This window comes from Nelumbo lutea, chromosome 1 (genome assembly GCF_056320005.1).
Source record: "Nelumbo lutea isolate HS-2025 chromosome 1, American lotus-T2T, whole genome shotgun sequence".
Taxonomy (NCBI): Eukaryota; Viridiplantae; Streptophyta; class Magnoliopsida; order Proteales; family Nelumbonaceae; genus Nelumbo; species Nelumbo lutea.
In genome coordinates this window covers 205,707,288-205,722,365 of record NC_142684.1, presented here as the reverse complement: position 1 = coordinate 205,722,365, position 15,078 = coordinate 205,707,288, and the positions used below count along the sequence as shown (strand labels likewise).

The following is a 15,078-nucleotide window of genomic DNA, read 5'->3' as shown; positions in this document are numbered from 1 at the left end:
CTTTTAACTTCTGCTTCATTTTGGGCAGACCAAACAAACTTTGAAATTCTTTAAAGTTGCAATATCGGTGCATCATTTGTCCATGTCTATTCTTAGACAAATACAGGGTGTTTCCATTACATTTGCTAATTTCTCTTCTGCTAGCCAAGTGTGATTTTAAATGAGCCAATTAATGTTGTCTGGGACTTTGAGATTGTGTGATATGTTTTCAGGACTCTGTGTCTCCATGTTAACTTCATCCATTTGATTTCAGGACTTTGTCTAATGAAATTTTGATCCATAACTACCATGAATTGATATTTGACAGCAGCAGAGAAGTGATGGGGGGGGGGGGGGTCTGTCGCCGCCCATATCGTCACAGAGGCCCCTGGGCTGAAACTTGGCATGTGAAGATGGCCTCAACTGTCGGAGCTCGTACAGCTCTACGACCCCACGGCAAGAGGAGTCATCAGCCATGGCCAATTTTGTCCTGTACGAATTACCAACAGTGTGTCAAAGTTCTGAGACTGCAATTAAATCTCAACGTAGGACGTTTTGCAGGGACAATGTAAGGGGATTAAATCAACCAGCTGCCATGAGGCTTCTTCTGCTATATGCTCTGGAAGCTATGTCAGATAATGTTGGTGAAGCCTTGCCCATTCTATAGCTTGGGATTTGTGAAGCCAAACCATAGACAGAAAGACAAAGAGGGTTCATTCAGGTGGGTGGAGCCATTGAAGCAAGGAATTTCCCCCTTAATTTCTTGGGACGACTTTGCTCAAAGTAAGCTTCTTGTTCTGCACATTTTGAGTCACCTTCAATTATGGATACCCAATATCTTTATACTCATAAGAAGGCACTCCCTGATTATTCGAATCCGGGGGAGATGTTACTAATGCACGGCTGCAAGTGCTGTGAGGTGGGTGTGAGGACCAATTTGTGAGTAGTAAACCCGCATGTCATCAGAGAAATTACTTTTGATTAGTGCCTGTTTGGATGGCTGTAGCACAACTGCTTTTAGCTTTCTGAGGTGAGGTGGGATCTGCTCCTCACATAGGGCATTTCACAATGACTTCACAGGTACATCCCACTGTGCATTGGGAACATCTCCCATAAATAATGACACATGAGTATGGGAGATGTTCCCAGTGGGATGTGCCTGTGAGGTGCCATGTGTGAGGAACAGATTTGGTCTCTTCTGAGGTAGGTCTTATGTGGATGGCATATAAGACTGTATTTGGCATGGGGGGGCATCATAGCGAGGTGGTTCTTGAAGGGTTGTCCACTTCGACCTCTTTGAATAGTTTATCTAAGGTGCTTCAAAGCAGCTGAACCAGCTTAATTGAATCTTCAATTCAGCCCTCCCAAACCAGTATTGAACCTTTAAATTGTTCTGCCTATGATAAGGATGCCCATATCATAGGCTATCTATCTATTCTGTCCTTGGCTATGCGTCCAATGGCAGCATCCTTGGTCCTTTTGACAGTAGCATCAAGGTTTGGCTTTATATCATGGGCGGTTTTGGAGGTATCCCTTTTGGACTGATAATGGCATTCCCCCACTTTATTGAGATTCAAAATACAATTCCAGCTTCCAGTTTTCAGTGCTTTTTCAAATCTCTCAAAATGGAATCTGTTCCAAACATATATGCCATGGTTCCTTACTTCGACAGGGTGCAAATATCTAAATTTCACCCTTTTAGATACTTTTTCAGACCTATTGCCGATACTAAGTAGCAGTCACAAATTTGTATCCATTTTTCATGATATTATGCATGGATCAGATATATCATGGCCAATTCCTCAGAAAAAATGGTGTCTTCCACAATGGAATCTGATAAGTGAGATTTCGAGTAAGTGTTTACATAATCTTCTTCTGTCCGAAGAAATGATTCATCGAAATAATGAGTCACCCGTTCCATTGATATGGACACATCTGAGATCACCAAATGCTCGGGAGCACATCTGCGTGGCTCACGATGGACGGCTCTGGTTTTGGTGCGTTGATGACCATTGGTCACCGTTGATGAGATTAACAGTCACGATTCGATCGGGTGTGATCAAGAGGCACAATTCAAAGTTAACAATCACCAACTGTTAACTACTTTTTAAACAGTCACAATGTTCGAAATTGTGACTTTTCAAGGTGCATCCTCTAAACCAACACCCACCTTTTCTTCATACCTCTTCACAAATTATTTAAGAAGTATGAATTAGATTCTAAAACACACAATTTCGAAATTCACACACTCTCTCTCTCTGTCCGGTCTGCTATAGTCTCACAGAAGGTTTATCTGGAGGCTCTTCAACTTTGCTGGCTGCAAATTCTCGCCCAAGGCTCTGTTGTATTATGGGAACGAATTTGCCTGTAACCCAACAGCAAACTCAGTAAAACTGAGTGGGGGCAAATAACGTTTTAAAGACAGTGTTTTCAAACGCGCCTCAAATCTTCTCCTCCAAAGTTACAGTGACCCTTTATTCTCCAACACCAGAAAGATCGTTCTGTTTAATTAATAGATTGAATTCGAATATACCTGTTATTATCTGATCTGATCTATTAATTATAATATATTATATATTATGTATTCTAACAATAATCAGGTTATTATATTCCAAATTATTCCAAATCGAACTGGATTAGAATCATAATTTTGAAAATCTGATGAATTCTCACTTGGGATTTCTTATTGAATTAGACTGGATCCATTTGCAGACCTAGGAGCTTGGCTTTGGTGCTGGAGGCAGAGGAACTATGCGGCGCTCTCGTAACAGGTAAAGCTGTCCCCATTGAGTCAGGAGCCACCCTACAAGGCTCGAATAGGTACCGTATAAGGTACTGTTTGGAGAATAAAATAATTGGGCTGAGCGTTGGCTCAATTATAAAACCAGTACTCCAATAATTGGGCTGAGCGTTGGAATGGTTTTTACGCCCTATATGCACATCTCAGTATGCATTGGAAACAAATCCCAAATTCGTCAATGGGAGATATTCTTAATAAACGGTTGGGATTTACTGTAAGGCATTTGTAAGATACAGATGTGAATTCCTTATTTGGTGGTTTGTAATATCAGGGCACAAGATTGAACTTTGGTCCTCAGAAATTTGTCCTTACAATAATTGCAGCATGCATTTGACATATCTCCATACTTGTATGTTTTTATTTGTAGGAAGACGCTCCCAATGCAGTACAGCAAGTATTATGAGGATGGTGTGAGGAACAAATTCGGATTTCAGGGGTACCGGCCTCAACTGAGGACCAGAGAGCTCTACCCATTTTTTCAGTGTCAGCATTCAGCTGTGGTGATCAATGAACAACGTGAGTGGTGGTGGATTGAAAGCATGTCTTCTCCTTTTCCCGCTGAAAGTGAAAGGTATATATTTGCTTGTAAGAGGGGCTGGCTAGAAGGGTTGTACTATAACTGTTTTGCATCAACATCAACTTATTCAACTTTAAGATGTGTTTGATTGCAATGCAAATTTATTTGTACTGATGCAAAGTTATGATAATGCAATTGATTTTAATGCAAATTATGATTTGTTTTTATTTTGAAATTTATCTTGCTTTGTTTAATTGCAGTACAAACGAAGTAAAATAAGACCTGAAACAGAATAAAGTAAAACATACATCAAAATTAAACCAGAATTTGTATTATTTTCATTTGCACTCCCATGCATTTGTATTAATTGTGGTTTGAGATGAATTATGGTCTTGTTCTTCTTCTGCAATTCTTTTGCATCTTTAGCTGTAAATATATAAATAATTTAAACATGCAATGCGTTTATAAATATTTTTTTTGAAAAATATATAAAAATAAATTTCTGAATTTTGATTTAGAAAATATTTTGTATGGTCTATGGAGTATGGAGTGTGGGTTAAACTTTGAACGACCACCACAAACCAAATCCTGTACGAAGATGTGGGCCAGATTGATATGACACTGAATAGGGCGGAATGGTTGAACATGATCTGTGTGGTCGGGGCAAGACTTGAGGACGTGAACTGAATTGAATGAGTGAAGTACTGAACCATGAAGTTATAAGGCACCCGTTTGGGAGGTTCAAAGGGCAGCAGCTTCTGGCATTCAAGATGGGTTCTATATGGACAGCCTTTAAGTTATGTTTGGTGAAAAATCCAGAAACCCCTTAAATGGGTTGTCTTCAAAGATTATTTGGAGCGCCTGTTTTTTTTTTTTTTGGTATTTTAATGCAACACATTAATAACTTCGAAACAGATAGCAGGACTCGAATTAACATCTCCCCTAGGATTACCGATTAGCCTCTTTGAATATTCAAAGAAGTTGAACTAGCTTAGCTGAATCAAGAAGAGAGATCACTTTGGCTATTTGGAAATTTGGAAAGGAGTTTTTACACATGATACCTTAGTTAATTCAGGTCCTCATTTGTCCTGTTAACTAAAAAAATATTAAGTGTAAATACTATTTTAACCACACTCATTATAAGGCAAAGATTTTCTACGATAACGTGGCATGCCATGTGCCAAAGCAACCATCGATACTGCATCACATAGAGTGACAGACCCAAGCCACTCATTTTGTAGTTCAATTTTTGTGCAGATATCAAGGACGAAGGCCAGGAGCTTGTAGGGCTAAGGTTTTACAAATCGACCCAGAATCGGAACCGTTTTAGAATTTTAGCCATTGGTTTTTGATCGACAATTTGACCATCTGGTTGAAATGAATAATCCGTTCCAATGAAAAAATAAAAAGATTAAAAATAATTAAAATAAAAAATAGTCAAAAATTATTAAATGGATTATCGGTTCGACTGTCCGAGCAAATGGATCGTTGACCAATTTACCGATTTTTGACCAAGAATTGGGTTTGCGACAAAACGGAACAAGTTGCCTGAATAATTTCTGAGCTAAAACAGTCCAAGCGTCTGAATCAACAATGGTTAAAAAACATTGTATATGGCTACAAATAAATTGGATGAGATGCAATTCGAATTCTAATTTGATCCCGTAAGAATTGGATTTGGTTGCTTTACCTGACTCTAATAAAATGGATCGTCAGAAAAATCGTTCTGTTTAATTAACAGATTGAATTCGAATATACCTCAACCTAATCTGTTATTATCTGATCCGATCTATTAGTTATAAAATACTAATATTATATATAATAATAATTATCTAATAATCATCAGGTTATTATATTCCAAATCTAACTGGATTCGAATTATAATTTTGAAAATCCGATGGATTCTCGGATTTTTTATTGAATTCGACTGGATCCATTTGCAGCCCTAGGAGCTTGGCTTTGGTGCTGGAGACAGAGGAACTATGCAGCGCTCTCGTAACAGGTAAAGCTGTCCCCATTGAGTCAGGAGCCGCCCTACAAGGTTCCGATAGGTACCGTATAAGGTACTGTTTGCAGAATAAAATAATTGGACTAAGCGTTGGCTCAATTATAAAAGCAATGTTTTGTTTTGGCTTCATACGTTTGGATGGTTCAGAAAACGTTGTATTGAGATTCAGAAACAAATGCATGAATGTGATTGTTATAAGAAGAATGATGGATCAGTCCAGGGTCAGAATTTGTAGACTCAAAGTACAGTCAGGTAGGTGCCGACTCGGAATTGATGTTAATTCATGGATGGGTGTTGATGCATAGAGTGTGGATTTCCGTCCTTTTGAATGTCTATAGCTCTACAGTATAAATCAGAAATCTGTATTGGGCAAATCCATAATTCTCCAATTGTTATAACTTACAACTGAGCTGATGTCTTGTGCTCAGCAGTCAGCTCTCTTTGCGTTGTACTTGTCCACACCCATACCACAGGATGGTTTCATTACTTAAATCATGATTTTGAAAATCGGATCAGACTGGATAGGTGGATCGATTAACCCGAGAATTGGTCAGGTAATCAGTTTTATTTCACCCCAAAACCATTGATTTGTTCAGCAATCCATTGACCCAGGCAATCGAACTGTTGATTTGCACATTGGTTTTGGCTGTTTATTTAATTTATTTAGGTAAAAACAGGCAATTCGTTCAGATTGAACGATCAGACCATTTAACCCAAGAACTAGTGGCCAGAACGGTTCTATGTCTGGTCCAATTTTTAAAACCTTGACTTAAAGTCTAGCTTTAAACAAAAACGTGGTCCGCCCCCATGCAACTGTAGTTGGTTGCAGCTTGGTGTTAGCTCAGGTCCCAGCCTAATGATCATCACTTGAATTTTAGGCACCAATAAAAACCAAATCAAAAATTTTAGTTTTGCCTTTTTTTAGTTTGGTTATTTTACTTCCCAGTTAAATCGGTTCAGTTATTTCGATTTTTGATTTAGTCATTTTTCAGATTTAAAACTTTTGTTAATAAAAAAAAAAGCTAAATTTTATATATAATATAATTAGATCTGTTTATGGGCTTGGATTTTGCCAAAATTTTAATGGGCCTAACCCAAAGTCCAAAGCTCAACTGAGCTGAAAGCCCCAGCCAGTGACAGATCTAAACATAATATAATATAATTCGGTTTTAACTGAAAATTTGAACAAAACAATTTGGCTCGACTATTTTAGTTTTAGTTTAGTTCAGTTTTTTCAATAACAAATTTGATTTAAATTTCTATTTAATCAAATGAATTGAGTGCTCACCCTTTATCTCAACCAGATTCATCCGAACCCAATTATAGCCAACCTGACCTTAACCGATAGAGTTAGGTCAGTGCTGGTTTACCACTTAACCTGGCCTACTGATGTCCTTAATTTTCCTGGACCGGCCCACTAAATGGCACCATTCATAGATGAATAGAACTGGCCCCCCATGTCCATGGTGGGGACCACAAATGATCGCCTCATTTGTCCACTGAAAACTATCACAGCCCATAAAGAGATGAAGTATATAGAAGCCCCCATAAGCATATAAAGTTGGCAAGGAAATGATCATTGACCTAGTTTCAAAGTTTTTCCTTTTTCCCATCTATCTTTCTAACTAACCATAATTGATGAGAAATACCCAAATATATATTCTAGAGAAATATAATAATGGAAGATACTTTGCAAAGGACATGGTTGGTGGTATGAGCTAAATGACAGCCCAAAAGCAAGCGTGCTTTTTGGTGAAAAAGGATACTTGCCTTTGTGTGAGTGGTGGAGACCGGCAAAGGGATCAAGAGGAATTCCTTTTAGGTCACCAACATGAGTCCTCAAATTCTTTTTTGGCACACTTATTGCAAAAGTGTGCTAACTTTTCTGAGAAGGGGTGGAAAGATTTATCAGTAGTTTCCTACTTTTATTAATCCATCAACAATTAGTTCCACAGTTCTTCTTTCTAGATGAAAAAACTATTAAGAGAAAATGACTCTTTGGCTGTGTTTGGTTGTAATGCAAATAAATTTATACTGATGCAAAATCATGGCAGTATAAATGATTTGAGTGTAAATTCTGACATATTTTTATTTCAAATTTTAGTTTATTTTGTTTGATTGCAGTACAAATGAAGTAAATTAAGACGCGATAGAGAATAAAGTAAAACCTAAAACAAAATTAAATGAGAATTTGCATTTTTTTCCTTTGCACTACCATGCAAAATGGGTCTTGAAATTTAAATTTTATTGAAAAACACGCCACACCTTGGAATACTCAATAAACATTGCTGTAAAATGGGTTGCCTTAAAATAAATATATTGGCTTGTATAATTTATTAATTTGAAATGAGGGAGAGAAAGAGAGAGATTACACAATACACATAACAAGCAGACTTGTATTTTTTATTATTTTGCTACAAATATAAAAGATGTATTTAACAGGTAGGTTTTAGATTCTTTAATACAATGGCATATTAGCTTTTGGGAGGGGGACCTAGATTCAATGAATGCCAAACTATTGATTACATTGTCTCCATGGAAAACTCCAAATTGGACATACTATTATCTATGAGGGGAAGGAATTATTATAATTCCTTTTTTCTATTAAAGAATCAATTCCCTAATCCATTATTAGTTGTAACTAAAAGAGTTGTAGGTCACTAGCTTGCTATCAAAGAAGATACTTGAGCATTAATTCTTACAGTACTTGGTATGTGAGATGCAAGTGGAAAGAGAATTACATGGTGAGAAAGTGGAGATACTTGTAGAGATGAAAGAGAGTTGTAAATGTAGAAAGGTAAGCCCTTCTTTGGAGGTTTTATTTGACTTAATTACATAAGTTCTTTAGTATATAATGCTTAATCTAAACATGGTTCATTGAGCAGTAGTGGTGGTGCCCCAAAAATCTAAATTGGTTTATTAAGGCTGTGTTTGGCTGACAGAAAATAAGAGAAAAACAAGGTATCTCTAATTACTAGGTCCTAAACCACATGAATCCGATACTTCTGAACCCTGCATATAAAACATGTGGCTAATGTTTTGTACTTCGACACAGTCTAGTGTTCGCCTGATATGTATGATAAAGGATAGTGTTGCCACTTGACAATTGGCATGAAAAATAATTTTATCATCTTAGAGGATGTTTCTCCAATGTGAATTGTTTTTATTATTACACGTTTCAAAAACAAAAGAAAAGCAACTAATTAGGAAACAAATTGATTTTCAAAACAAAAAACAAAGAAGTATTTTGTGTGTGTGTTTTTGTTTCCGATGTTGAACCAAAAAAAAAAGTCTTGTTGAATTTCTAGTTTAAATAATATTGTTTTTGATGTAGTGCGATTTGGTGCTCCGCTAATTAACAGACAGTTTAGATGTTGGATTGAGTAGATTGTTTGGCCATGTTTCAAGAGAGAAGTGATCAGAGTGTCAAGGTTGTTTTACTCGGGGTGGGGAATCTAATGCTTAAGTCAACAAACAAATGTTTGATAGCAAGAAAGCTAGAGAGTCGCGTACCTCCTCTATGAAAGGGGATGCCTCTATATATGCTAACTATCGTGAGCTCCACGAAATGCATCTGAGATCTTCGGCCTATTTGGTTTGGAGGTCGCTCCACGCCCGAAAGTGGACTTTGCGTAAGCTGATAATGCTTATTTAGTCTCATCCGAAGCGGGCAGCATCAAGATCAGCCTCACCGACGTGCCATTGTGATCTTGGGGGAATCGGAGATGGTTACCTACTCAAGAAGGAAGTCGCTCGTCACACCAGGTAGGTCGCTGATTGGATATGGGCTAGGTTGGCGGAGATAGGTCACCTCTTTACACCGACCTGATATCTCCCGAGATGCCCGTAGGTCGTCCTGCTGAGGTGGGGCTGAGGAGGTTGAGACAGATGCCAGGTGTCTGAGTTCTGCTTGCATGGTGCCAAGATGTTGGTGGATAGTTCTGTACTGTTACGTGTCGTGATATAATTGGATGACCAAATCACCCATCATCAATTGCCCCCACTCCCGAGTCCGGCGTGATCAGCTTGGCGAGGGAGTGTATTAATCCCAAGGTGATTTGGCTCGAGTTCTGGTTTAGACCATGGTCCGACCAATGACTCAAGATCGGATTGGCTCGATTGGCCCAGCTCAGCCATGAGGTAGTGTTCTAGGCACACGCAAACACTACGCTGTCGTTAAGTCCTACAGACATAAAAAATGTGCTAAACTAATTTTGCCTCGAAATACGAACCATCACATCCTGCGAATCGTTAGATCCAACCGATCTTAACCGTCCATAGCTTGGTTTGTCTATCTATAAATAGGACCCTTGGGGGCCCATTTCCTTTGCCCCTAACTTTGAAGTTTTGGTGCATTTTGAGGTCGAGGAGCTTGGCGTTGTCGAAATAGTTGGTGTCGTCAACGAGGTTGGTCTTATTCATTCTTAGGTGAGTCGTCCTTCCTTTGTCTTGTCTTATTCATTGAGGAGGGGCCTTCGGCCCAAGAGCGACAAGGATCTTAGCGGCCAATGGTGAAGTGCTGGTAACCTCTGACAAGAACCTGACTCAGATCGTCATGACGGCAAGGTGGATCCAATACCTGGTTCTAGTTCTGATCATCGAGCTGCTGATTCTAGTTCATGTTTTGACGAGCTGCCTCGTGCTGTTAGTGTTGTTGCTGCTGTTACTGTATCCCATTCATTGCCGCAAAATGACCCTCCCATGTTCTCATCTGTAGGTCTATCCTGTGAATGAACTACACCAGCTCGTGAAACTGGCGGCCATCAATCCCAACAGGAACTGTGAAGGGCTCAACCACTAGGAGAGGCACATTTACGGTGGACAAATGAAGGTTAAAGCAACCTGGACACTCTGATTACTTATCTCTTGCAGTTCGACCAAGCAACCTACTTAGTCCGATGTCCAAATTACCCGCCAGCAAGTAGCACCGGATTGGGCTACATCAGTTTTATTTATTATCTAATATCATATTTTATAAATTATATAATTTCTACACTTTAAAATTTATTTTTATTTTAATAATTTCAAAAACGTGTATTGTTTGCTTTTTAAAAAATCAGCCTGAATTTAAATTATAAGAAAAAGGGTTCGACTATGACGCTAGAGTGACATGATATTTTAAAATTGTCCCAATCAACTACTATCATAAACATATTAATCAATGGATTAGGGCTTGTAAGTATCTCTTTTGGAGATGTTAGTAACAATAATTATTGTTAGATTGACGCAATTTAACCTTAAGTCACGACAGACGATATTTCCTTTGACATATTGCTGCATCCCACCTTGATGTTGTTTCAAAGTGGGGTCACGACAATACATCAAATTGAATTGAGATCTGTTACTCACAAGCTTTTTTACAGCAATCTCAGTCTCATCCCATCGTGTATTAAGAATATCTCCCTTAAATAATTAATACAAATGTATGCCAGGATATACTGTGAAGCCGGCGTGAGGAGCGTTTTATAAGAAGCAAATTACTGGTAAGCGCTTCTCACACCATATGGTTTGCTTAAGAACACGTAAACAAGGTATGCATCACCTTACACAATGCTGGACACGTGTCTATCATTAGGAAGCTTGGAAGGTTCATGGAATGAACCTGCAAGTTCAATCTGGTGTCTTATTCACTGCCAAGTGGCAAAGACTCAAGGAGTCATGGATTAAACAGATCCAGTACAAAGACCAAATTATCCCCACCTATGTGACATACTTGACATTACGAGTTCACTCAGGCATCGGACCCGCAAATCTCGGACTAAGCCAAACAATGGTAATTGGGTAAGGTGGGTAGTCTCCTTCTCGGCTTCTGGTCTTCGGTTATTTTCCCGAAAACTTCCAAAAAGCCAACCGGTGTGGAAAACTACGTGTTTTGACTAACATGGGCCATTAGCCATAGGCATCCAGTGAATGTTGATAGAGGACCAAAAATATGTGCTTCTCATATACGCTAATTGTAATCTACAAACTTAAAAACGTTTGGCTGTTGCGTGTCTCCCGAGTCAGGCACCCACCCGTCTTTGTAGGACCAGTAATGATCGTCCACGGTAACTACGATTTGTAAGACTAGGTCCCTAGGTGGCCCCACCAGGAAGGTGAGATGCAGACAAACTGGACAATGCTAAAGTACGCACATATGGAAGAGACCACCAAGCCTACCATGGCACTGTAGAACTTTATTCCTCACCGGTTGGTCTCGTGAACCAAATCACCGGTCACGGGGTTTGGTGGGGGCACACCGGCACAGCCACTCGTTCATTTTTTCTACTTGTAAGCGAAAGTTGAAACTGGAAAGTCTAAAAAAAAAGAAGAAGAAAAAAAAAAAAAAAAGCTATCTACGCAGAATACGCCGGGAAAATGACCAAACACAGAAAATGCTCGTGTCGCTACGGCATCTTCAGCGGACCCACTTGTCTTTTTCTTTAATGATCTTGACCGTTAAGTAGTACCATACAAACCATTTATTTTATTTTTATAATTTAACTTCTTTTTTATTTTTACCATTTAATAGCTAAAATATTTTAAATTTTATTATTATTGTTATTATTTCTATAAAAAAGTTATCATTATTATTAAACAACGATTATAGTCACCAGATAATTTGCTCAATAAATTAATTTGCTCAATAAATTACAAATTTAAATAAACAATTTATTTAAGGGTTATTTATTAAAACACCCTTTCACATGTTTACTAAAACCTATTCTATACTTTATGTTTTATCAGAACTCCCCCCCTATAATTTGCAAGCCATTTATTTTAATCGACGTTTTATCAATAGTTTTTTATATTGCTATATGAAAATGATAACTTTACGGCTTATAGTATTTTATTTTAATTTGCAACATGTTGTCCTTCAACAAATAGAAAATAAATTGATTGAAAAGAATTATTATTCATATTTTACTAGGGGTAATAATGATATTTTCATTTTAAACTTTCTGTAGAGTAAATTGGTCCCGACCCGACAGACACTAAGGTTAAAATTGTCATTTTCCCATATTTAATACATTAAATATCATTAAACTACAGGGGATGATTTAATAGATGACCCCTTTATTTAATCCCATATATTAATTATAGATATTGTTATAAAAAATATATAAATTAAGTATAGATTTTTTTTTGCACATGAAGAAAGAAAAAACGAGTCAATCATATCACCACCACACATCTTGGTCCAGCCGTCCAGGATCCGCCATTATTTGATTATTATGCACCTGCTTGGCTGGCTCTTATTCATCTCTCTCTTTCTCTCTCTCTCACTACGATTTTCTTAGTTTTAGAAGATTAGAGTAACACCCTTCTCCTTTAAACAAGGAAGATTTCCTCTCATCACTCTATATATTAACATCACCACACCTCTCTCCCTCAGAAAGAGTGAAAGACCTCCTCTCTAAGCTATTCTTCTTCTATTCCTCCTCGCCATTGGAACTCAACTCTCTTCTCTCTCCTCTAACCACTCTCTGTAGACTCTCTTTCTCTCTCGTTACAGTTTGAGAGTCATGGCCCTCTCTCGTGCCATGCTCGCTCTTGCCGTGTCGTTGGCTCTCGTGGCTACGTGCATTGCTCAAGCCCCATCGGCTGCTCCTACGGGTTCCGCCACTCCACCCACGAGCACGGCAGCGCCGCCCCCCGCTTCGACCCCACCTCCTACTGCATCATCTCCACCACCCAGTGTTGCAACTCCACCTACCGTTTCGCCTCCTCCTACCACCAGCACTCCTCCGCCCGCTTCACCGCCATCGATCACAACTCCTCCGGCGTCTTCTCCGGCTGCAAACCCACCATCACCACCTTCACCACCCATGGCACCTGCATCCGCTCCCAGCGTGGCAACTCCTCCCACCGCCACCTCAACGCCGCCTTCAGGTAGTACCAGCCCAACGCCCGTGTCTGCGCCAACTACGCCAGGGGGACCAACTTCGGGCGCGATTGTACACGGAAGCAGCATGGCCTTGCTAACATTTCTTGGAGGAGTTGCGCTCCTTATCTAGAGATAAAAGTGGTCATATTTGATTTGGGATTTTACTTAATTTGATGTAGATTAAGATAATTATTTGTGTATTCTTTTCCTTTTTTTTTTTCTTCTGTTGATTTTTGGAGGTTCATTTGTGAGGGGAGATGAGGATGATTGGAGATTGATCAGACATTACTGCTCTTCTGTACCATTTTGGCTCTAGGTGAATAAGAATATTTGTGATTCTTGTCTGTGTTTCAGCCTTTCTCAGGCATTTAATTAGTGTATATAGAGCTTCAGTCAAATTTTCTGAATTTTGCAAATCTATACTCAAAAGGAGGTAAAATGGTTGGCCCAAGTTAATTAACCATTTCCCCACTTACTTTTTCCTTTCCTTCTGGGTATAGAAGTCAGGGCTGAGTTTCAACAAATCATTTAATGTTTTTGAGTAGTGGGTACGTACATTAATTAATTCATTACCACAAGGTAAGCAAAATGAGGAAAAAATGAAGAAAAAATTGAGTGGCAGCTTGAAGGAAGGGGGGGGGGGGGGGGAGGTAGATGGAGGAGCCAAAGGGTTGGTGGAAATGTTGTTGAGGTTATTGGTGATGGTGGTGGTGATGATAGGGGTGGATGGAAAAGAAGAAAGAAAGTTAGGTGCTAGCTGGTAAATTGGAATCATGTGGAAGAAAATGGGCATGGTGGGTGAGGTTGCTTTTGGGAGGGACAAGACCTCTTTTGTTTTTTTCTAGTGTTTGTGAGGAACGTTTAAAGAAGAAAGAATAGTTTATATGCTGATGGAATCATCCGTGGAGAATGGATGTTACTCGTTAGTGGTGATAGTGGTGGCCTGGTGGGGTAAATTAAGGACAGAGGAACGTGAGGAGGAAAGTGAAGTGCACATGGTCTGTTCTGTTTTGAGCCACAAGATCATTAAATATATCTATGAGAGAGAGAGAGGTACCCATTTGCACACTTGGTCTATAAATGTTAGAGAGAGAGAGGTACCCATTTGGCCATTTGATTAAATTATAAAAGGAAGGAGAGAGAGATGTACGCATTTGGCCATTTGATCAAATTATAAAAGGGAGGGAGAGGTACCCAATTGCCCATTTGTTCAAATGGTTAGAATGAGGGAGAGGTACCATTTGTTCAAATTAGAGAGAGTGAGAGAAGTACCCATTTGCCCATTTGTTTAAATTGTTAGAATGAGGGCCGGAGAGGTACCCATTTACCCATTTGTTCAAATGAGAGAGAGAGAGAGAGAGAGAGAGAGAGAGAGAGAGAGAGAGAGAGAGAGAGAGAGACATCGGATTGGATTATACCTCATTTCATTTTTTTCGTTTTTTTTAAGTGAATGTTTAAAAGCAGAAGTAGTTTTAAAAAAATGTCGATTTTTATTCTTTAAAAATGAGAAGAAAAACAGTTTGCTAAATTGTGTTTAATAAAACAAGACGTTTTTGTTCTTTGATCATGTGTAAGAAAAGGGTGTATAGAGGCTTCAGTGTGTGAAGCTTAAACCGAAACCTTATCCCTGCTGTAAGCAAACATGAAAAAAAAAACTCCTTTCTTTTTCTAAACACCGTTTCCTATAGGTCTAGAAAGTAGCATAGTTTTTTGAAAGAGTAACCAGTCCCCATTTCCTATCCTTGAACCATAAACGGCTAAACACTCCTTCAGCGAATACAAAAATTGGGATTTCCGTTTTCAAATCACCTTAAAAATGGAAACAAACCATGTTTCAAACACACTCAAAACATCAAATGCTCAGAAAAGGAGTCCAAGCAAACAAAATTCCTTTCCTTGTAGAACTT

At 38.7% G+C, this 15,078-nt stretch overlaps 1 protein-coding gene and 1 long non-coding RNA gene across 2 annotated transcripts; both read left to right on the top strand.

Moving 5' to 3' along the window:
* Nucleotides 1–539: 539 nt before the first annotated feature.
* LOC148880555 (uncharacterized) lies at nucleotides 540–3,507 on the top strand. The gene is made up of 3 exons (XR_016104601.1): nucleotides 540–762; nucleotides 2,692–2,750; nucleotides 3,147–3,507. It is a non-coding gene; the product is annotated as an uncharacterized LOC148880555 (long non-coding RNA).
* A 9,110-nt stretch (nucleotides 3,508–12,617) lies between these two features.
* Nucleotides 12,618–13,524, top strand: LOC148880554 (uncharacterized). Its single transcript, XM_088962495.1, has one exon. The coding sequence runs from the start codon at nucleotides 12,810–12,812 to the stop codon at nucleotides 13,299–13,301; it is 492 nt and encodes a 163-aa protein (XP_088818621.1). The 5' UTR covers nucleotides 12,618–12,809; the 3' UTR covers nucleotides 13,302–13,524.
* Nucleotides 13,525–15,078: the final 1,554 nt, after the last annotated feature.

Excerpts from the sequence above, each read along its gene's own strand:
- LOC148880554 (XM_088962495.1), top strand. The coding sequence starts at position 12,810 with ATGGCCCTCTCTCGTGCCATGCTCGCTCTTGCCGTGTCGTTGGCTCTC.